Here is a 24,292-nt window from a genome sequence, read left to right as displayed (position 1 = left end):
CGACTTTCCAGGCCAGTGATCATCATACCGTTAGGTACGGAAGGGTTGATTCAAAGCTTTTCGCGGCAGAATGATCTTTGAACTTGTACTACGTAGAAGATGTGGTGGGGTGTGGGAAAGAGGTGGGGGGAGGGGATACGTAAAGGCTGACGACGACGAGGACGCGTAAATGGGTGGTGGGTGGTGAGTAGTGGGAGATGGTTGGGGGTATGGTAAGGGGGGAACGGAGGAAAACAAGGAAAGCTGCCGTTTCTAGCGTAAGGACGACGCCGTTATAGAAAGCGGCACCACCGCTAGAACTATTTCGAACCGGTTTTGAGGAAGTTTGCCTCGTCCGATAACTATTCCGTGCGGAGAGCAATGGGCATGGGAGCGTGCCGCATACGTGCCGAAGTTGGATGGTACGGTTTACCGCGCGCCATGCGAGTTGTTGGTTCGACCCTGAAGCACGGAGTTTCCGACCTGCCTTCGCGAAAGACGTTAGAGTGGTAGCAACCAAGCCTCTAACCCTTTCTCTCTCTCTATCTCTCTCTTTAGTTAGAGTTCTCCGACCGCTTTACACACTCGACCAACCTGGATTACGTGAAACTGGCATAACGCATCTACCGAGGACGTTGCCTTGCCGTTTGGAATAGAAAGGAAGTTTCCCCCGTCTCGAAGACTTCTCTCTCTCTCTCTGTCTCTCTCTTTGTCCAAATTCTCTATTCCTTCGATGATCTCGGATTCCGAACAACGTCCGTGTTGTCAACTTCGGTAAAGTTAGAGTTTAGCGCGTTAGCTGACCGATTATTCTATATATGCGAACGCCAGTAAGGATTCTTTGGAATTTCGGACAACGAACAAAGTAAAGAGATAACGCGAGCGAGCTTTCTTCTTCTTCTATCGACAAAAGCCGGGGGTCTATAGATTTTATATTTCGATTATTTTCCTTTTTTTTTTAATCTTACCCCAAAGAAAGGAAAATACGGATTATCCGGCAGCAAAGCGAACGATCGTTCAGGGGGAGAAAGCAATGCAATAAACGATCCAAAATTGGAAGTTGCTTCGACAAGCACGTGTGTTTAGTCGAGGATGCTTTTTCTTCTTCTTCTTCTTCCTCTTCTTCTTCTTCCGAAAGACGCAAAGGCAAACCCTTTTTGATCATCGGTCACTGCTCCTCTGCCAGCTGCTACTGCTACTGCTGCTCATCTTACGAACACGTAAGAACACACACTGTTTCTCTTCAGACTATGTTCCTCTTTCCTTTACGACCATTTATGACTATACGAACGTTCGTGTGTCCGTATATATATATATGTATCTATGATCTTTTACGTTAGTGTATGTACATACGTAAGTGCTCGTTGAAGAAGATAGGTGAGCGCGCGCGAGATCGAGCGTGCATGTTCAACCGTAAGATCGTTCGCTCGTGAGCGCAGATATATGAGAGAGAGAGAGAGAGAGAGAGAAGCAAATTCACGAAGCGTTCTCGTCGAGGTACTCTCCTACTTGCAACCGGGTTCGTTCCTCCTACTACTTCGGCTAGTAAGAGAGCGAAGCTCACGAAGGGAAAATCCTTTGGCCAGCGAAGCTTGGATAATCGCACTTCGACGTATACCTCTTCCATGTGAGAGATAGAGAAAGAGGGATAAGAAGAGATAGATAGAGAGAGAGAGAGAGTATAAAAGAGGGATGGATGGATGGAATGGGAGAAGAAGATTCGCTTTGGTGCAATTGCAGCTTGCCTATCCACGTGGAAATCATAGCTCGGTACGGAAACCATCAGGACTCGAAATTGTCCAGAAACGCTTCGCGGAATGTCCTTGCTTGGTAGAACTCCTCTCCTCGAGAGTTCCTCATCCTTCTATCAGTGATTTGCTACAGTGAGGAGACTCTCCTCCTTCTGGGATTTCGGGCATAAAGAGAAGAAACTCACGAAGGATAGACGACGGTGATCTCTTTTTGTAATTTCGATGTCTATTTATTTCTTTCTTTATTTCTTTATTTCTTTCTTTCTTTCTTTCTTTATTTCTTTTTCATCGTTTCACATGTGTAACTACTATTACAGTCTACGATTCATTCGCGAATCTAAACCGTTACGGTTTTCAAATGAATTCAACTTTCAAATGCTCGTGTTTGCTATTGATACGAATAATCTGTTTGGATACTCGTGAATAGCATTAATTTGATTTACATTCGAAGAGTTTAAATTCGCGGTATCGCGGAAACGTATGTTACTGGATGAAAATTGTTTTTTTTTTTTCGATCGACGAATTATCGAAAGCTCTACGCGATAAACTGTACCTCCTTTTTTTCTTTTTTATCTATCTAATTTCGCGATCATACGATAACGAGTTAAAAAAATAAAACAAAAATCTAACGCAAGATTTGCAAAGAACGACGGAATTTTTAATCGACGCATAGAGCTTCGTGTTTTCTTACGCATATTTTACGCGCGATTAGATCAAACCTGTCGTCATCGCGAAAACAGAGACAATGCGCAAACTCTGTTGGGGCCAAATGTTCCCGTTTATTCGGTGATCCGTTCGCATTGCCAAGTGAATTTCTCGATAGAAAGGAGGAGGAGGAGGAGGGAGGCGGGGGGGGGGTAGGTTAACGGGAAGCATAGCTCGCGAATAATTGAAATTTAGATTGCAAAGTTCATGGGGTGCACGTTCCAGATTTATCCTCGATATCCGGCCGTTGGTATAGAACATCGGACCGAACTGAAAGCGTGACCACGATTCAATGACAATATGAATGTAATAACTGGCCAGGATGATAAAGCACGTCCGCCCCCCGTTCGATTCTCAGTTTATTTTGTTTCAAGTTTCTCACCTAGCGCAACCGGTAAGAACTCTGAAACTACTATCCTCTCAAGGGTCAGGGGTTAGATACAAAAGTACCATATTTTGAAATCTAAAAGTATTGGCGTGTCTTTGTGTCTGTATAAATGTGTGTGTGTGTGTGTGTGAGAGAGAGAGGAGCTCGAGTTCGAGGTTCACAGTCTCGCACTAGATAGAACTGGTATTGGATGTCATCGCGAGAGAGATTACGTGCCGGTTTGAAAGAAGCTTCTACCTCTTTTCCCCTATCTTTTTCCTTTTCGTGCCCACACCCTCGAGCTGGCTCAACGAGCAGCACTATAGTAGACTACCCTTCTCTCTTCCACCCTCGTTTTAGTTCTCTCTCTCTCTCTCTCTCTTTCTCTCTCTCGTTCGCTTTTTCTCGTTCGCCTTACCCCCAAGTCTCGTCGCACTTCACGTATTATCCTCCTTGTCGTTTTCCATTCGTTACGATGTGCGGCATACCGCACACCCTCCCCCCCTCCAACCCCTTATTCCACCACTTTCTTATTCGTTCCATCCTACTACTCCGTTTATAGATCACGATTTTGCCCCAAACCCCTGGCGCTCTATCATACTCAACCTCTTCCCTCTCCTTTTCCAGGCAAGTCGAATCCCCATCACATTGAAGGGAGCCAGCTTTCATATCCCATTTGGCCCTATTTTTCATAAGCGATATTAGAATCTATCACCGAGACCCGCCGCCAGGCATTTGCCAACGACGATGGTAGACGAAGGTGGGTTAAAGAAAGAGTAAGCGAGATAGCGAATGAGAAAGTGCACCGGATACCGATAAAAAAGATAAAGAGAGAAAGAGAGAGAGAGAGGGAGAGAGTATCCCGATTATCGAGAGGGTCGGCTGCCTCGATCACCAACGATTATCGACTCCCATTGAAGTTCCAAAGTAAATGAATTCAGAACAGAGAACCAGTCGGAGTTTCTTCTTTGTCTTTGGTCGGTTCCCCCCCTCTCTCTCTCTCTCTCTCTCTCTTACTTTCCCCCACCTATTCCCATCCCCAACATCGGAAAGGTGCAACCGAGTACTACTGGAAATTACGTTGGCCTATTTTACACCCTCCTCTTTTTGCCAGATATTTCATTTATCATAGTCTCTCAATCATTCGAATCTCCTCGCAGTCAATTTTCACTCTGTTATACGACACTTTAACAATCGAGAATGAAGACACTCGATAACTATTATATTTTTTTTTCTTTTTCTCCCCTCTCGTCTTTCACGTTGTTTTTCATCTTACAAATCGACGTGGTGGATGTTCGCTTTACGATCACATTTTTTTTCTCTCGGATGTGTTATTTGATTCTATTATAATAATAACACATACGCGCAGAGTTTATTTCATTTTATGTAAAAGAGGGAGAGAGAGAGAGAGAGAGAGAGGGGTTTTTCAAACAAATATCTTTTTGCTCGCAATTCGAAGAAGAGCATGATTGGACCGATCGCAAAGACGTTTTTTTTTTTTTTTTAGAATTTACGACTCCCAGGAGACGAAGTTTTCAGTTGATAACGCGAGCAGTAGATTTTCATACTACGCGGAAAGAACCCTTTTTATATCCGATCTGCGAAAACACGCAACGTTCGAATACGAATATTTCTTTTTCTACGATTAAACCTTGCGACGCAGCTCTCGTACCCTACCCTCCTCCCCCCCTCCCAATCCTCCCACCTACTTCGCGGCAAATTGTACCCAATCAAATATGCAAGATGGCATCCAATATATTATGAATTTTCAAATCATTTGCATCCATATCATGACAAACGAAACGATCGAATATCCCGTCGAATTAATGTTATTTGTCTTTGGCTACACCGACATCGCACTGACATTCGCGAATTACCGTAATTAGTAATTACAGTTTCAGCCCCGGCTGTTAATTACCAGGCTTGATGTTTGCTAGCGAAATGCTGGCATTGTTGATTCGCTAAACAGGTAGAGAGAAAGCTCTCTATGCATTTTCGTCATATTTTCTCAAGTCACAACGTTATATATAGCCAATGTATATCAGTGCATGAAGTATACTACATACATATACGTATGTATATATATGTATGTACGTATTTTCCATTCGTGTTTTGAACATTCGCGTCGCTAAAGCGTTCCATTTTCGTTTCTGTATTCACGCAGTCGCATCAATTTCGATTGCCTACGAGAAAGGACAAAATTTCACTCACCTCTGTGCCTGTTGGTTTGCTTGTCGAACATGAGCATCGCGTCTTCTATCTGAAATTCAAACGAGAAATTGTTTCGATCAGTACGATTCTCAAATTGAAAATGTGTTAGTTATAAAAATAATAATTACTATCATTGTCGTATAAGACAATAATAAGATATTCAGCGGTGTTTTGTGATTTACGATTTAATTTAATTTAATTTTTGTTTTGTTTTTTTTTTTTTTTTTTTTTAACCATATGTTTATTGCTTTGAACCAATACTACTATACTACTATTATAGAACGATTATAGTTTTATTTATTATTTACTATTTTCTTTTGACTTTTATCTACTTACTGTGCGTTACTAATAATATAATGATAAGTTTAATAATAATTATATAATTTTCATTTAAATTTTCATTCAATTTAATGGCCTTTAGGGAGCCTAGGCTCTAGGGTCAATAAAATATTATTAAATAAAATAAAAAATGTAACAATCGTGGTGTTAATCGAATAGAAACGATGATCGAATCGAAAATTACTTCTTTTTTCTTCTTTTTTCTTTTTTTTTTTCTATCAACTAGACGTACACAAAAAGAGACGATAGCTTAAAAACTACGATGAAGTCGCACGAAGTACCAAGAGTCGCGATGAAGGGCGATAGAGAAATAAGATACCTACTTCGGTCTAGGTTGCGGACCGTAAATTAAGAGGGTCGACGTTGGTTAGGGTCGTCTGTTTGGATTTGGCGTTAGGAAAGCAACCCTTTTCCCCACATTAGGGGTCTGAGCGACGACCCTTTTTGGAAGCCGCAAAAATCGTAAACATCGCTCACACTGGTGTGAAACATATACAATATAAATGCGAATGAAAATACTCTGGAGAATTGTAAACGTTATTTTAACACTTTACGAAACGTAAATGCAATTTTGATAAACGCCCACTGCCGGGACATATGTAGGGAATTGTTTTCTAAGGTTTTCTACGAGAAAATCTAACCCGTCGAAGAAATTTTAAGGTCTTTTATCTGTTGTCATCTTCTACGGGACTGCACTAGACAGGAATTCGTACTTTTGAAACATTGTACTTGTTTTATTTCGTTTCTTTTTTTATTCCAGCACTCCTGGGAAACGGTTAAGCAAATATGCATCGATGCACACACGCTAGCGTACTCGTATTTTTACACCGAGGCTGGAAGTTTCTTTTTTACGCGAGCAATATTACGGATTATCTTTGATATTATTTTATTTTCTCTTTTTTTCTGTTTTTTTTTATTCAATTTTCTTACGATAATAAAAGAGAAAGAGAGAGAGAAAAATGATTGGCTGGTAGAGTCGACTTTACTACTCGTCTTGATTTTAGTAATAATAATAAAAAAGTGTGTCACACAATTGCGATAAAATATATATTACAGGTCCAGTTTTTTTATGGATTTCCGTCTGAAAATGAATCCTAGTTGAATGTAACAGTCTCAAACTCTCGCGAGCTTAAAATTTACTTTTCCGTACGAGGATGTAACAAAATAGTTTGTCTCTGAAAAAAAGGGTAATACAAAAGATGAATTTCTTTCTTTCATCTGGAACGGTAGTTTGTTCAAACTTCTTCTTCTTTTTTTTTTTTTACTCACTGACCGTATCAGAAGATATAAAAATATCTTATGCGAAATATTCCGAGCTTTACAATTCAAAATTTGCAGCGAGGGTAGATATACTCGTGAAAAGGGTTTACATATATATTTTTCTTTTTCAACAAAAGTGCACGTAATTCTTCTTTCGGAGTTCGTGTATATGACACATCGCTTTATCTCTCGAGAGTCATTTGACTAATGCATGTAAAATTAAGGGCTTGAGTGATTGAAATAATTATATACGAAAAACAAATTTTTAAATCTTTTTAAAAATTTGTTTCTTTTTTTCTTCTTTTTAAGAATGATTAATAAAATATGAACACAAAGAAAAAAAAGAAAATCTTCTGAATTAATCTAAACGCTAAACCTACCGACACTTATCTCTGTGAACGATCAAATGATTGCTTTAAAAAAATAAGATTGTTATTTCATTTAGAAAATGAATAATATAAATTTGATAAGTTTTCAATGCATTTTTGACGAATTACAGTAGCCACGCTTGGTAGGATTATTATTAAAAACAATGCACTTTGGAAAAGGATCATGATGCTCGCACATGTCGCAGGAATATTTTTCTTGGATATCGTTCGTGACGTAACGACCAAGAAAGAGGATGCGACGACCGACCTACCCCCCACCTTCCCTCCGTTCAGGTGAGATTGATCTCGAAGAAATGATTTTTGCAGAAAGGCAAACACGCCTGTTTCGAAATCTCTGAGAGGATCGTTGCTCCTGTCTTTACGGGAACTACATATGTGTCGTAAAACACAGCTGGTCCGAGATTTACGAAGCGTGCTGCCGAGAAAGACAATGCTTTCCTGAATCTCCTGTAGAAAAGAGTAGTCGGTGGAGGAGGAGGAAGAGGAAGAGGAGGAGGAGGAGGAAAAGGAGGAAGAAGGTTAAAGCTACGACTGGATAGAGGATGTGTTGTCGGAAGGTTGAAGCGTGGCCTGGACTTGAAGAGAACGAACGAGTGAGCAGCATGTAAAAGGGAGATGGAAAACCATTGAGAGAAAAAGGGATAGAAAGGGAAAGATGGAGAGGAGAGAGAAAGACGCCGCAGCTAGCAGGATTTATGGGACAGAAGAAACAATAGGGATTACCTCTACCCTCCTCCTCCTCCTCCTCCTCCTCCTTCTCTTCTTCCTTTCCTTTACTTTCCTTCCTCTGCAGTCCCGGCCCCTCTCTCTCTCTCTTTCTGCATTACGTCCACTAGAATTCGTCCTCGTTTTTTCAACTTCTTTTCCTAAGAGAAAACGCAGCATGCGCGAAGACGATAAAACTAGTATCGGGCCCTTTAGGCTAAAGGAGAAAACGTTTCGAAGTTATTGCCAGATCGAATCCAAGTTAGGAAAGAAAGTATAGAAGAAATATTCTTGGAGACACACACCAACTTCCCAACCCCCTCTCATTCACCCACCCCATCCTCGCCACTCCTCGTGAAATGACGATTTTATGCGCGGCAATCGGTCAGATATTTCGTGTTTCGTTTAGATATACATTTTATTTTATAATACACGTAATAGATTTTCAAAATGTTCTTGATGTTCTTCTAATTTTCATTAAATGTCATTAGAAATCGATTGAAATAATTTACGAGATTGGAGGGAACGTCAAAATCGCGATTTGCCAAAGAATCAATGAAATATTTAACGAGAATTTTTTACGGAGAAAAAATAAAAGATACTTGTAAGTTATTTAATTATTTAATAGACTCGATGTAATATTCAAGATAAAGTACCACTCCTCGTGAAATGGTGATTTCATGCGCGGCAATTGGTCAAATATTTCGTATTTCGTTTAGATATACATTTTATTTTATAATATACGTAATAGATTTTCAAAATGTTCTTGACGTTCTTCTAATTTTCATTAAATGTCATTAGAAATCGATTGAAATAATTTACGAGATTGGTAGGAACGTCAAAATAGCGATTTGCCAAAGAATCAATGAAATATTTAACGAGAATTTTTTACAGAGAAATAAGAAAAGATACTTGTAAGTTATTTAATTATTTAATAGACTCGATGTAATATTCAAGATAAAGTATCGATCGTCTTTCATCGTGATTGATACTTAATGTAATCATTTTATATAAACAGATGGTAGAAACGAATCTTTCATTTCCAATTTCATTCTAATCGATACTAATAGTGTGTAAATGTATATACCCATAAATTGTATAAGAATTGAACGAATTTAATTAATTGTTAAGAGAAACTTATTCCAGTTTTGATGTTGAAAATGATAATTTCATTTGAAACACGTTTCTTACTCGCAACGATAAAAATCTCTCTGTGTATATGTGTGTGTGTGTTTTTGTTTTGTTTTTTAGAAATAAACAATTACGCGTGTACTATCTAAAAAGCTTAGGAAAAATTTTTTCAAGATATACAACTCTCTGTGCTTTATCTTTTCTGTATGAATAATTTTATCAACGGCAATTCGCGTTAAGAGTTAAAACTGACAGTTTAAGCGCAGATTGGCATCAGAGATTAATATTTCCCCCATTCCATGTCGACAATCTGTCTCACTTTCAAGTTTTAAATTAGACTCTCTTTCTCTCTCACTTTCTTGGTAGGGGGTGAAGCAAGCTTGTGTTTGAATATCGTTAAAACCGTTTCTCGTTAGAAACCTAAAAGAAAGAAAGAAAGAAAGCAAGAAAGAAAGCAAGAAAGAGAAAACGCAATACTACTATACTTCAAAGTATACTCGAGAGAAATGTTTAGAGATAAAATACCATGGCGAGTTTTTTCGTTTTTTTTTCTTTTTTTTTCACAGGATTGCATTCGCATACGAACATCCGAAGAGAGACAAAAAAATAATAGTTATATGGCTAGTTTCCAATTGTTAATATCATCATCTAGCGTCGCCAAAGTTGCTGAGCTTTGAATTCGTGTCTTTCTAATCTCTCTCTCTCTCTCTCTCTCTTAGTTTGTTCCTCATCCCTCCTCCCTCCCAACCCTTTCTTTTCTTTCCTATCTCTTTGCTCTTTTATATTTTTGTTTCTCTCTTTTCTATTTTTTTCCAACGCGTCTCTTTGAATAGTTCAGTTTTTCAAGTATCGCAGAGAAAGTTGTAAAGAGATTCGGTCTTCTAGTCTGACGTTTGTACCGTTCTTTGTTTTAGAAGAAGAAGAAGAAGAAGAAGAAGACGAAGAAGTAAACTATAATAGGAAAGAAAAGAAGTAAAGTATAGCACATCATAGGGAATGAGAGGTCGATACAAAGAAAGAGAAGAAAGTAGAAATGAGAAAGAGAGAGAGAGAGAGAGACTTCTAATGAAAACGTGAGAGGAGATCTCTCGGTAAAAACTAAGACTAGACCAACACTGAAGAATGGATACAACACACGTTGTTGCTTTTCTTCTTATATACTTTCTTTCTTTTCTCCCCCTTCCCCCACCCCCCACTCCCACCCCACCTCTTTTTCAGCTCTTCTATTCTAGTAAAAATGTATGCCCTTTTCATTATTTCTTTGTAGTATTTTGTCGCGTTAACACCTTCGCATAAAATGTTCTTCTCACTAGCATTTAAAATCAAAATCATATGTTTGTATGTGTGTGTATATATATGTATAAATGAATACCATTCGGAACGTCTCTTCTTTTGTTAGAATGAAAGATTTCTTTTTTTCGTTTGTGTCTTTATAAACGAAATAATTACGATCCAATAATATGATATTTAATATATACATATTACTTTACTTTATAATTAAAAAGATTATAGGATTTTGAAAGAAAAAAAGAATGGAACCGATGAAAGGTTACGAATGAAGGAATAAAATGAATTCGAAAATGACGATAATTTTTAACTACTGATGGTTTTTCACTGACGAGTAAAAATAAAAAAAAAATAAAAAAAAATTAAGAAGGGTAACGAAAGGGAAGAAAAAGTAATTCACTTTAAATATGTGCTTTCTCTTTCAATAGAAACTTTGACTCTTAAACTCCGTTTCATTTATTTTTCTTTTTCTTTTTTTTTTTGATTTGCGTAATTTTTTAGGAAAGAGAACTCTGAAGAGAGAGAGAGAGAGAGAGACAGGTTCTTCTTTCCTATCTCTTTTTCGTGTATATATATATACTTTGATGTCCCCAAGTCGGAATGGAATTTCCCTCCGGCATTAACTCGTCGAATCGATATTAATCTTTCTCTCAGACCATTTCTCACGACTTTCTTTTCCTCTTTCCCGCTATATCGCGCTTTTTATATTTCCGTTAAAGGACCATTATTGGAGTGATTCCTACTCGAGAAAACCCGGCAGGCACGTCTCTCCGAGCTAGAGCGCCTCATCTTCTTATTTTTATATCTAACGGGGTGCTTCGTAAAAAAAAAAAGAAAAGAAGAAGAAAAGAAAATACGAATTAATACAAACAAGATTACCCTTCTAAAAAGATTCATCGCGAACGCGTAATATAATAATTCCATTTGATTTCTTACACGAATTAGATAGATCAAAACGTTCGAGCCTAGTTCGCGTTATTAAAATCGTACGTCTTAAGTTCCGATCTCGAATCTCGTAAATTATACTCAACAGGAGAACTCAACGGGAAACATCGTATTAGTGAGCAGAAAAAAAAAATGGAAAAAGGCAGAAAAGAAAGGGGGAATTCGCGTATAATTCAGTAGAAATTCCTTTTTCATCCCCACCGACCAGCCCCCAAGGCTACGGAAAAGTTACACAAGGTGGTGGTGAAAGGGGAACCATTTTATCCCAAAGGAGCAATCGAGTTTCCTCGCGAGCAGCAGAGAAGGGCATAGTACCTTATTACAAGTTCGATTCTAGTTGCGTTACTGCTCTCGGTGGACCGAGTTGTAGATTGCTGTCTTACCGACCGTGCCTGCTTGCTTGCCTGCTTGCTTGCCTGCTTGCTTGCCTGCTTGCCTTTTATACTACTATGAAACGTAGTTACCCCCTTTTTCGCAATCCTCTGGCATTTTCAACCCCTAGCTAGCTAGCTAGAGGGGCTGGCTTTCACGGCAACACGACGACACGCTCGTGGCCTTCTTCTTCCTTATTCGACAGGCCAATGTTAAAGGATTTCGCGAAAACTGGGTCAAGAGAACAACAACTGTGGAAATCTGATTTTTATAATGCCGCCCTCGTGGATCGAAACCAAGAGAAAAGGAGAAAGAGAGAAAGAGAAAGAAAGAGACTTATAGGATATTTTAATGAACCAAGAGCAGAAAGTATTCTCTCGAAACTCGTTACGGTGTATCCTAGAAGAAATTCAAATATTTTTCTCTCCTTAAAACGTAGTTCTTTAATTATATTATTATACACGTTTACAAATCGTTTGCTTCCTTCTTTCTTTTTCTTTTTTTTTTCTATAACATTTATATTCCCACGAGATTTTTATTATAAGAAAAGAAAAGAATAAGAATTGAGAAGTGAAGTACTTCAATAAGACCAAATATAGAAAAAATTCTTTAATACGAATATAGTAATTTAATAAAAATAAAATAACGTGTCTAAGATTTATAGTTATCAAATTTATTTTAATGTCATTTTCCTTAACTTTATTTAACAATGAAAGATAAATAAAAAAACATGAAAAATTAGTTGTCCAACGAAATAAATTGAACGAATGATATACAAAAATATACACTTCACGTTAGCCAAGAATCACGTCGCCGTTTCGAATACGTGATCGAAAGATTCTAAACTAATAATACAATCGATTCTCATCGATAACCTAATAAATAATTACATAAATAATTACAAGCGAACGAAAAATCCTGAAATAAGTATTCCCCAACTGCTAGCTGGCATTTGGGAAAAACATTCTCGGCGACGATTCCTGAAAAGGATTCACGCAGCCCATCCACCAGCAGCACCACCCCCTGACCCCGTACCCTTACCCCTACCACAACGGTTGTCGATTTTTTTCTTCGCCAACGTCGGGCTCGTAAAACGACGTGAATTTAAACGAAACGATACCGATTTACCCAACCTACTACCCATACACACACCACTACCACAACCACCACTACCATCAACCAAACCAGCTAGCCTATTCGGTGGCTCTTTCTTTCACGGTTACCGGGTACCAGCATTAACAGGGTGGTAATTCTGGAATTTTCGAAGTACGCGGGCGCGTATCGTTCCTCTTTTTCACCTCGCGTCTCTTCCTTTCACCTTTCTCCCCCTCCCCCTCCCCTCCCTCTCCCATTTACTCTACTCCATCCGGAATAAAACGAGGCAAGCACGAGGCGAGCTGCACTGCCAGACAGCAGGGACTTCGATGAGTTTCGTCGTCGTTCTTTTACACTATCTCTCTCTCTCTCTCTCTCTCTCTCTCGTTGCTGTTACGCGTTCTCGTAGCAAACTGCAACGCGAAAACGCCCCGGCAGCCCTTGTACCCTAGTGGATTTAGTATGCGCCGGGGTGTATTAAATCTCTACCGTTCCGGAGATTCCAAGCCCTCGCTTTAGTTTCGTTTCCGATGTTTCCTCTCTCTCTCTCTCTCTCTCTTCTCGTTCCTCGTTCCTCGACGCGTTCGCTTTTCCGACCACCCCCCACCCCCCTCTAACTGTATTTCTCTCTCTCTCTTTCGACGCGCCATTGCAAGAGAACAGGGTCGTCGCTTTCGAGCTCCCTTTTCGAGCAACCCCTCCCTCCCACCTCCCCCCGTTCCTCTCTTTTCTCCCCAGGCCCTACTTCCAAACCCTACTACTTCGTTTTGCTGCTAGCTGTTTAACGAATTCCTCTCGCGATTCTATTCATACTCTCTCTCTCCTACTGGAATACCTAGCGCGTTTCACACTCGCGACTTGTGCTTGCAAAAGTGAGCGAACGAATGAGCAACAAGCAACACGTTTATTATTATTATTATTATTATTTTATTTTATTTTTGTTCTTTCTTTCTTTCGATGACTACCACAACCAACCACGATTGGGAAAAAACTTTTCTAAAGTATTCATTCATCGTTCTCTTTTCCTAACCGTTTATTTATATCAGAGTGCAACGATTTCGTTGCACTATTTTATTTGAAATGTTACGAACTATCTAATTTTGTTCCTTTAAGTATATCCGTTCAATATATATCAATTTATTTATTATAATCAAGAATATCTTTATAAGAGAAAAAAAAAAAGGGAAAAAATATTTCATCTTTGTTACAATCGGTACTCTAATTAATAATAATAATTCGTAATATTTTATTAACATTACAGCAAACCGACAATGACGATGGCTATTGTATTTAATAATAATAATAATAATAAAAAGATGTATACGATTGGAGAAAATAATTTGTAACGCGTATTATTACACAGAATGCTATGCAATATAATTCAAATACAAACAATGCAGATACAAATGTTTAACGGCGAGACAACTTTTTACAGGAACGGAAGGATTCGTTGTCGTTGCAACAAACACAGAGGAGGACAGTGTTGATAACAACGGTATAAACTACGCAAAATATATATATATATATTAAAAAATAAATAAAAATAAAAAAAGGAACAAGTTGAAACTAGGACAACTAGAATTGGCAAGGTAGAACTCGAATATATCCGGTAGTATATCGAGATATAGAATATTACACGAGTCTTACCCGAACCCCATACCACCGATAACCCGTGAACTCGGAAAGATACTCACTCGAATGAAATATACAAATCTGATAGATTTACAGATTTGAAGATTTACTGATATCCAAAATTTATACCACATACATTATCATGTACCGATATAGGGTTTTCAACTTTTATACTATTGATTTTGAATTCATGGAAATATTGTCAGTTTAAAACGTATTTGTCTATATTATCAGATAAAATATATATATATATTTATTTCAATACAAAAATAAAGCTATCTAAATTGAAAATAATTCTTTATTTCGATCTTATTATCTCAAACAAAAATATAAATTACGTTTATTTGAAACAATGTAAATACTCGAATAACACGGTTAAAGTATTAGAGTAAAATATATATCTGATCGCGTGTATTTTCCATTTATTCATTTATCTTATCGAATACCAGGATATCCGATAGGTCAGGTAATAATAGCTCTAGACTGCGCATAAGCTTGCACACATAAATCCAAAAAGCAGTCATATAAAACTAGCAGTACTATTCATGAAAATACTATAGAGCGTTCATAAAATGATATGTGTTTTGATTAAATATTATTACATTGTCATATTATTTCGAGGCGTGAGAATTTTCTGATTTAACAATGAAAATAATAATAATAATAATAATAATAATAATAATAATAATAATAATAATAATAATCTAATTAATGATAAAAATAATAATGAAAGGAACAACCTTTTTGAAAATTATTGCACGCAATTACGTAGCGTATAAAGAGCACGATCAGAAACAATGCTCGACGAGTTCGTACGGTGGTTGTTGGTGGTCGCTTTTTAGTTTTACCTTTTTAATGACAACAATAAATAATAATTATACCGAAAAAGAGAGAGAGAGAGAGAGAGAAGAAGTTGCTTCGTGTACGTGTGCACGTGTTTAAAAATACGTAGTTAGGTAGGTATAATATATTTAAAACGAACGAAATCACTGAATATAATATAATATAATAATAAAAATAAAGGTAATAAAAAGAAAAGGGAAACACAAAAGAAAAATAAACTTTTTATTCCCTCGATATATTCAAGAAAAAACATTCTTCTCGCTCGCGTTAATTCATTAACGATCTCTAATTGGGTAGGCCGTTCGATTACAACACAGTTGGGAGAAAAAATTGTAAAGAATAATTTTGTCAGGAAAGTGTGATACACGTACGTGAAATATAATGCAAGTGGTGGTGGGTAATGGTCGTGGTAAAAGGTCAAGATTTGTCGTGACAATCGAAACGAATGCCATTGTCCCGTGCTTTTTTTCTCTCGAACTACGACGTTTATAATGCTCATGCTTTTATTATCCTAACGCTAGAATTATCAGATTGTAATAGGATATTATAAGTAAATTGAATTTGCTCTAATGTCCGAAGCAGGTAATAAAACGTTTGAATGAAGAAATCCGGTTGAAAATTGAGAAGAAACGTTGAAATAAAACCATTCTGTGAGCAAGGAGACGAAAAAAGAACATTCTTCGAACGATTTTCTTATGAATTAATATCATTGATTGTACGTTGTACAAAATTATACGAAAAGTGCATTGGAAAATGAAGAAAGGAAAAAATATAATCTCATGATTCGGACTAAGAAACATTTTTGTTTTATTTGAAGTTTATTGAATTTTTCAAAAAAGAAGGATGATACGAATGGCAGGAAAAAGTTGGATGGGTTTTATTCACTTGGAAAGTAAAAATGTATCTCTCACCGTATGCGATATTCTCACAGGTAGATCATTCACCTTACTCTACTAACTTTTTGATCAAGTATAAATAGAAGGATATATCGCATCACGTAGCTAGGTCATGCTGTGAAATACTCGTACCACAGCAGTTATCGAAATTCGCGAAGAAATAACCGCAGTATTTCGGTGTAACTCGTATCCCGACAAATTCGTGTGTTTGTAATGTATGTATATCAATAGAGTTAGTCGTATTACTTCGGTTGAAATTACGAATTAAACGTGGTCAAGTTATAGTCATTTCATTAATATCGTAATTTTTATCGAATTTATATTATAAAATTTGATTTAACGTCAGAGATAAAGTTTAACCCGAATAAAAATGATACGTAACTTTTGATAATCAAAACTTGTTATCAAAAAGCATCAAAAAATATTGAAATCTCTTAAAAGCAAACGGGTTTCGCAAAGTTTAATTATGCAGTACGCAGCATATACCATAAAGTTGGAAGTATGAAATTCATCCAGGACACGTTGACTGAAACATATTCGAAAAGCTCGACTCATTGGATCGGGTTTTCTCAAATCGACGAGAGTAAAGGATAGCGAAAAATATTAAAATATACTTAACAAAGTAAAAAGAAAATAAAGGAGATAGAAATTTCTTATGATATACGTTGACATACTGTGAACCGCCATTTGTCTTGCGTAAAAATATAAAATTAAAAAAAAATTAAAAAATTAAAAATAAAACGACGCGCAAAAAAGAGACGCGTGTCCGCATTTCTGACGATGTATTTATACACATACGTATACACGTATATGCACATGTAATATATATATATATGTGTGTGTGTATATACTTGTATTGCACATTCTGCACTGCTCTGCCTGTATCCATTTCGCCTGACTTTCCGCATGAAAATTTTTGTTCAGAACACCCTCTGCGCTCGCGTGCAGAAAACTCGGTTTTTACTTAAATTCATTTTCGAGGACCTGGCCTTTTTCACTAGACGGTATGTATATATTTTACCGCGTCCTCGTTGCTCGCGGTACGCTACCCTTTTATCCTTCCTTCTCTTCGCAAACCGACGTTCTCGCTTTTCAAAGATACGCCCGAGTAAATGTTGCACCCTCTGAGACTTTTTCTATCGAAACGCCGATTCTTTTTTTCTCGATTCGCGTACGGCAAAAGAGCTGCAAGCAGCAAGCAGCAGCAGCAGTAACAGCAACCATCGTGGAAAATAATTTACACTGGGATAATGGAAATGTGTACGGACATCAAATGAAAGAGAGAGAGAGAGAGAGAGAAAGAAAGTAAAAAAAAGAAGAGCCTACGGTTTTACCGTTTCAATTTTTTTCTCTTCTTTTTCTTTTCCTTCTCTTTTTTTTTATCTTCGAAAATAATGACGGCGAGAACGTAAGATTAAGAGAAGAAATTTTTAGTTCGCGTAACACTTATACGAAAACGCGTAATAGTTCTCTCCGAGCAAACTTCCACGATTTTCTTTTACTTCTTCTCGAAATAAACGTACAGAATAATGAAACGCAATTAAGAGAATCTCCGCTATAACAAAACTGATATTAGAATCATTAAATCTAGAGCTGATACGTTTATTCAACGACACGTAAGTTATCACCGTTCAATCGTTACGAGTATAATAAGAACTCGCAGTTAAAGTTTATGGGGGAAAATTCGATGTTTCGAAACAAACAACTGGGTGTTTAATTTTCTTACTAAAGTATTTCCAATAACGAAAGACATATTATTTTCTATCGGAATAACAGAACAAAAATATGAAAAGGATTCAACATTTAACCGATTTTATCTTATGGTAAAATCACGTTTTTTAACAATAGTTTTCTCATCCTAGAATAAAACTAAACCTAAACTAATTCTAAAAGTTCATATGATAATTCAAAGTTGCGTGTAAGATAAATTACTTTGTATAACACGTTGAACGATTATTTTTCATTTTCTTTGACCGTAGAACGAAAATTCTTGGCATTTACGATGGTCGGTAAGAGTTAGCGAAAAATAAAAAAAAGGTTAAACGAATATAAAAAGAGTAGAAAAGTGTGGTGGTGGTGGTGGTGGTAGGTAACATTGGGTAACATGGGAACTGTAGAATAGAAAGAAGAATCTTGATGAGACGTCTCACGAAGGGATCTTCTCTCACGAAATTTCGTGGAATTTAAGAGGAACGTCACCCTGGCGGAGAAGATCCTACGAGTTCAACATAATACGTTTATTCTAATTTCGCACCGAGGCTCGTTCTCGACCATCAACGAAAAAGCTCTTCTCCACCTCCTCCTCCTCCTTCTACGGAACGTCGACGCTTACTTATATTTTTGTCTTTCTCATTTCTTCTTCCTCTTCTTCTTACCACCCTCTTCTTCTTTCTCTCAAGACTTTCCGCACTGTTAGCAGTTTGAAATATACGGAATTTCGATATCACTGGAACGTTTTTGCTCGCGAGAACGTTATTGAGTGATATATATATATATATATATATAACATAATTTCTTCCTTGTATTTTCTTCCTAAAGAAATAAAACAACAACAGATTTCTTGAAAAAAAAAACAACCCGAACTTTTTAATATCGTTCTAAACAGAAACGAAAAATTATAGACCGCATAAACCATTTTGATTGAATTTTTATAAAAATATTTCTAAAAATATATAAATACATGGCGAACGAGAATGATATTTTAAACGAGATCGCACCTAGATTTAAACAAACAACAAAATATCTGGATCACAATCAACGATTGAAAAGCCAAAAATCGGAAGTGTTTACCTACCGATCGAAACTACGAGAACCGATGGTGAACTACACTTACGATTTGTGTTGTTCGATGATGACGAGCGATCGCCAAACGAAATATTTGCTATGATTGTGCGAAACAATGCTCTGGCTGCTTGCTAGCCGATGGCTCGACAGGCCACGTAAACAAATCGTTTACGTGGTAGAAACGTACAGTTCTATTCACAGAAACCGTGCTAGCGGAGGGGGAGGGGGAGGAGGAGGAGGAGGTAGGGAGAAACAACAACGGGTTTTCGTGTGAATCGTTGTGTCCCTTCGAATCAACCTCTCTATCTCTCTTTCCCTCGATGCATTGTAGTTATTTTTTTGTTTTGTTCGCACCCTGTGTAACACGCAGAGAAAAAAAGAGAAATACGCGGGGGGGGAGTAGGAGATAGGGGATGGATAGGGGGGTTGGAACGATCGTTTCATATAATTTCAGTAGGCGAACATTTTCGTGCGGATCAAGCGTCGTTGTACGCCGTCTGGTGCAAGGGCTATCTACCTCTGGGTGGTCTGTCCTATGCATAAATAAAAGCTAAACGGGTTACGAGCATCGTATCGCACGTGGAAGAGCGAGAGAGATAAAGAGAGAGTGAGAGAGAGAGAGAGAGAGAGAGGGAGAAATATACAGGAAAAGAGGATCAGAGGGTACGGCGAAATCGTTTATTTATTTTACCAGGAACGATCGGAGGTTCATTTATGGAACGAAAACCACTACCCTTTCCTTCCTTCCTTCCTTCCTTCCTTCCTCGTTCATTCTTATTCGCGAGCAACGAGACAGCGTCGTTTTGTTTAGATCGATATTTAAATAACGATACTCGATTTTTCGCGATCTTTTCGTTTTACCAAGTGTACGATGAATTTTTGTACTCGAATCATTTCGTATCATCGAATAATTAATTTGATCGTAATTGTTTTATTTCGTTGTTCTCTCGATGACGTATACTTGTTCTTTCGATAGAAAAGTAAAATCAAAATGATCGATAAAGTTTTAGTCAATTTATTATAAAATCGTAAACAAGGGAAAGATAGTAAGGCAATATTTATCGTTTGTTCTGGCATCGGAAAGAATCGGTTTGATTAAAATATTCGCAAACATTTATCTATTTTTCTATAAAATATATATACATCAAGATCTATCATGGGAAGAGGAGATAGATCGATTTCTTATTTATTAAAGATAAGAGAAACCCCGAATCTCGAATTCGATGATAAAAGCGAGAGGATTTCGTGTTTGCTAAGTTACGCGATGCATGAAAATTTACGATACGTCTATTCCGACATGATACATTGCGCGAGCGACGTACGTTACATGTTTACAAGCTTGGTTTGCTGTGTTTCGTTTCGTTTCGTTTCGTTTCGTTTCGTTTCGTTCCGTTCCGTTTCGTTCCGTTCCCGGTGGCTCTTTTCGAATTTGCTTGTTGAAAATTCGAAGAACCGACAAAACAAATTCGCGTGTGGTTCTCTCGCGGTAGTAACCCAAACGATTCTAACGCACGCTACACGCAACTACTACTACCACTACTACTATTATTACGTAGTTGAAAATTTACGGATATATCGGATATCGTTTTCCGATTGCCATTCGGCTTAATTTTCGATGTAAAAGGTAATGGATGTGAGAGAGAGAGAGAGAGAGGTAGGTTGGATAGGAGACCCCTATCATTTTAACGTCGCCCTTTTACTAACATTCCTTTACTGCTATCTTTTTTTTTCTTTCTCTCTTGGTCCGCGTGGAATCAATCAGATTTCGACTAATCACCGCTCTCTCGTTCGTTTATCTCTTCTTTTTTTTCCTTTTCTTTTCACGATATACTTTTCCTCTTTGACATTATCTATCTTTGTGTAAAATAAGAACGATAGAAAGATGACAAAATGAAAAATTTCAAACGTTGATCGCTAAGACGATAGAACTTACTAACGTGCCAAGTCTGAAATTAAACTTCAAACAGAAAAACGGGCGCGTTGGTATATGATATTGATCAAAAGTATTGGCAACAATTATTTTCGTTCTCCTATTAAGTTCACGATTTTATTAAATAAATTAAATAATTGTATTTTGCACTTTGTGTATATGACTTGGAATGAAAAAAATATAAAAATAATATGTTGCTATAAAAAGATGATTTGTTAAATCGATGAATGCATGCGAAGAAAGCGTAAAGTAAACGAGTCAACCGAATGTTTCAAGCTTTGTCTAAAACAATTTATTATGTGAACGGCTTCACGCTCTGCAAGATTAGTTATGGACTTTCGGAATGGTTTCGTACAAAGTGGACCGGCCAAACCGGCTGGGTACCGACCGAGCACGTCGTTTATTCCTAAACTTCGATAAACAGTTTAGCCAATGTATATTAAGACGCTAACTTTACTACCAATTTACACAAAGTGCTCGTAAACCGAGCTGGCGTACCGCGCGTTGCTTTGCAGGTCGATGATCGAAGCTTCCACAGGGTTGGATTTCATCCTACGAATTTCTCTCTGTGCTTCGGTCACCGATATGCACCACCGTTTCCCTTTCTCAAAGCACGTAAACTTAGGATCTTAATAATATACTGTAAAATAAGGTAACAATTAACATTAAACGTACCATGACCGATTGTCTATTTTGTTCGAGGAATTTCTTACGAGTTAATCCTGCCATTTGGTGAGTCATAAATTTTTATTACATAAATGATATATTTCGTTGCTATAAATTAATCATTAAATGTAGGAATTTTTTCAAGATAATTTCATTTGATTCGTTGCGATAGAAATAGTTATACACGAAGCTCGGTACGTTTAGTATTAATGAACCAGAAAATATTTTAATAACTCATTTTTAATCTTAATAAAAAAATATTTGTTTTCAATTACCACTACCCACGATTTAAATAATAAAAATATTGAAAATGATAAAAATATTATCGTATCGACGTTTAACGAATTTATCGTAAAGAAATGTTTCTTTCAACCCTTAGAAAATCGTCTTAGAGAATAGAACGGGGATTGGAGGACAGAGAATCGTCAGATCTGGTTAGTGCAAAGCCAACAATAGATGACGGCTGTAACCGGCGGTATCGTCGTCTTCGTTGTCGTCATCATCGTTGCTGTAGTCGACGTCGTCATTGTTGTCGTTGTCACAGCTAGGAGTGGTTTGACTGGTCGTTGCCGTGAAAGGGTCAGATAAGAGGGTCGACAGTTAGGAGGTTGCACTCTCTCTCGTTTCTCAGGGGCTTCTTAATACCATTACTTTTGGTTTTACTTTGCGATAGTCTCGCAATGTTCTCCACCGTTCTTCCTTTTCCAAGCGTCAATGACGATGAGTAAAAGTAAGTCTCTACTATTATAGTCCGATGTCATGGCAATTTTCCTTAATTCTTTTTTAACGTCTTATTCGATCAACTACATCCTTACTCAAGCAGTGTCACATTTGTTCTTTTTTAAATCTTATTCGATCGAAAAATAATATTACTCAAAGTTTTTAATCAAAGAAAAATGACTACTAGAAAAGTGTTTGTTACAAAGTTAAATTCAAAAAAAAAAAAAGAAAAGAAATGAGAAGATCGAAGAATTGACAAAGTGAAGAAAATTGTGCACGTGCACAACACCACCACCACCATCACCAGCACAACCACCACCATCATCACCACCACTACTCCTCCTCCCACCTTTTCATTTCCGTTCCGTGCCCGCTCGAAATGGTTTATTCAGCATACGTCAACTTCATTCCCGCGTTCCGTAAAAGGATAATCGTGTCCCTTCCAGAAAGGATCCGCGGTCGCATGCGTCTCTCGTTCATCCGGATCGGTAACGGGCATGAAGTATTCAGTGTGCGACAGCACCGTATGCACCGAATTCGAACGCGACGGCTTAAGAAGAAACCTCTCAAATCGTTCCAATCGCTTTCTGAGCGTACCAATTCCTAAATAATATTACTTCTCCCTTTTCTTTTTGTTTGAGAAAAATAAAATTAAATTCCAAATTAATTATTCGTTTTTTTTAAATACAAAGTATAGTCAAAATATGTCGAATTACATTTCGTTACACGAAGAGAAATAATAGTAAATTTATGCAACTTTTTTTCTTCTTTTCTAATATTTCTATTTTAGATCATTTACAGACTCCCCCCACCCCATACCTCTCAATTTGAGTATAAAGACGAAAGTCACGATATATATGTACATATGGGATCAATAGACGATTGCGCACGTGCGTACGCGTGCGTGGCACGCGTTTATTGCGCTTGTATATTATTATTTGCGCTTAGATGCGCGTCCTGACTTTACAATAGAACTTCTAATTCAAGTCGATCGAGCGTAAACCAAAACGACCGCTAATAACAACACTAACAAGAACAACTACAACTACAACGACGACGAGGATAATACGTGTACGTAACATAGCACAGATCTGTGTATGTGCTTGTGAACGTATGTATGCACGTATACACTAGGAATTACTATCCTCTTCCTCCTCCTCCTCCTCCTCCTCCTACTCCTCCTCTCGAGTGCTGCTTTAAATTCGAGTCGAGTCATCGTTTCGCTCAATCGACCGAGAGGTGGTCGAATTTACGTTATCTATATATTTTTGTCGAAAATATTGAAACGGGTCCTGTATAATACGAATCGGGGAAAAATGCGGGAAATTTGAATTTTCGTCTACGCGAATGTTTTTGAATATCGGACGATGGTTTTTCTTCTTCTTTTTCTTATTATTCTTCTTCTTCTTCCCTTTTCGAAGAATGTCTTTTACCGTGAAATGTAAAAATTACATTTGCTTTTTTCTTTATAAAATGTTACGAAGTATCTCGCAGTCGTTCGTTCGTTCGTTCGTTCGTTCGTTCATTAAAGAAAACCCCGTGTACAGAATAAACGATTCTCGCTCTTTGGAAAAAGTTTCGTTTAACGAACGATCGATAACGTTCTTGTTAAAAAGTTTCTTTCAGTTTATTTCTAGGATGCTTTTGCTTTACAAGTGAAGTGAAGTGAAGTGAGGATGTGGAAAATACTCGTGGAACATGAAAACGATAGTTCGGTGGTGACTCTACACCTCATAAATTCGAATTATTCTTTCTACCCTCTCTCCTCTCCTCTCTTCTCTTCTTTCTCTCGATCGTTTCACGAAGCCCGCCGCGTCTTTAAAGATTCTCGGAGGAATGAGTTATCGTCTTAACTTGGAACTTCTCGTATAAAAAGGAAAAATGGGTTTGCCTTTTCTACGAGAGAGGAAGAAAAATATTTTCAATGATATGGCCGATATTTTAACTCCGTGAACTCGACGTAAAGATATACCCCAACCACCCCTAACCTACACCCACCCCCCTCCTCGCCCTCGCGTATCATCAAGAATTGAACCGATATTTTATTCCACTTTGCGAATGACACGATCTGTGGCTGCGAGTAGTCATTTCCCAAGAAAACGACGACCAACTGCGTGAAAATCATTTGAATGAGAAGATGAATTTTCGTTTTGCTCGAGAAGATTACGTGATAAAAATTAAATTCCTAAGGTGGTAAAGGTTATCTTGAACGTGAGTATCGGAATGAGCTTTTGAGAATATGAATATTATATATATATATACGATGCTTGTCGCAAAACGATTTT

General features: G+C 37.4%; 1 protein-coding gene across 6 annotated transcripts in view; it reads right to left on the bottom strand.

The window, feature by feature from the left end:
- The window catches only part of LOC122515355 (RNA-binding protein Musashi homolog Rbp6), a 557,776-nt gene that overhangs the window by 97,009 nt on the left and 436,475 nt on the right, over positions 1–24,292 (bottom strand). For all 6 annotated transcript variants that reach the window (XM_043632682.1, XM_043632674.1, XM_043632690.1 and 3 more), the window contains one exon: positions 5,014–5,062. In XM_043632682.1, the coding sequence (XP_043488617.1) occupies positions 5,014–5,062 (49 nt within the window). The remainder of the gene's footprint in view (positions 1–5,013; positions 5,063–24,292) is intronic.

Source organism: Polistes fuscatus, unplaced genomic scaffold (genome assembly GCF_010416935.1).
Source record: "Polistes fuscatus isolate 324 unplaced genomic scaffold, CU_Pfus_HIC Scaffold1, whole genome shotgun sequence".
Lineage (NCBI taxonomy): Eukaryota > Metazoa > Arthropoda > Insecta > Hymenoptera > Vespidae > Polistes > Polistes fuscatus.
The sequence above is the reverse complement of the archived record's forward strand: the minus strand, read 5'-3'. Positions and strand labels throughout refer to the sequence as shown.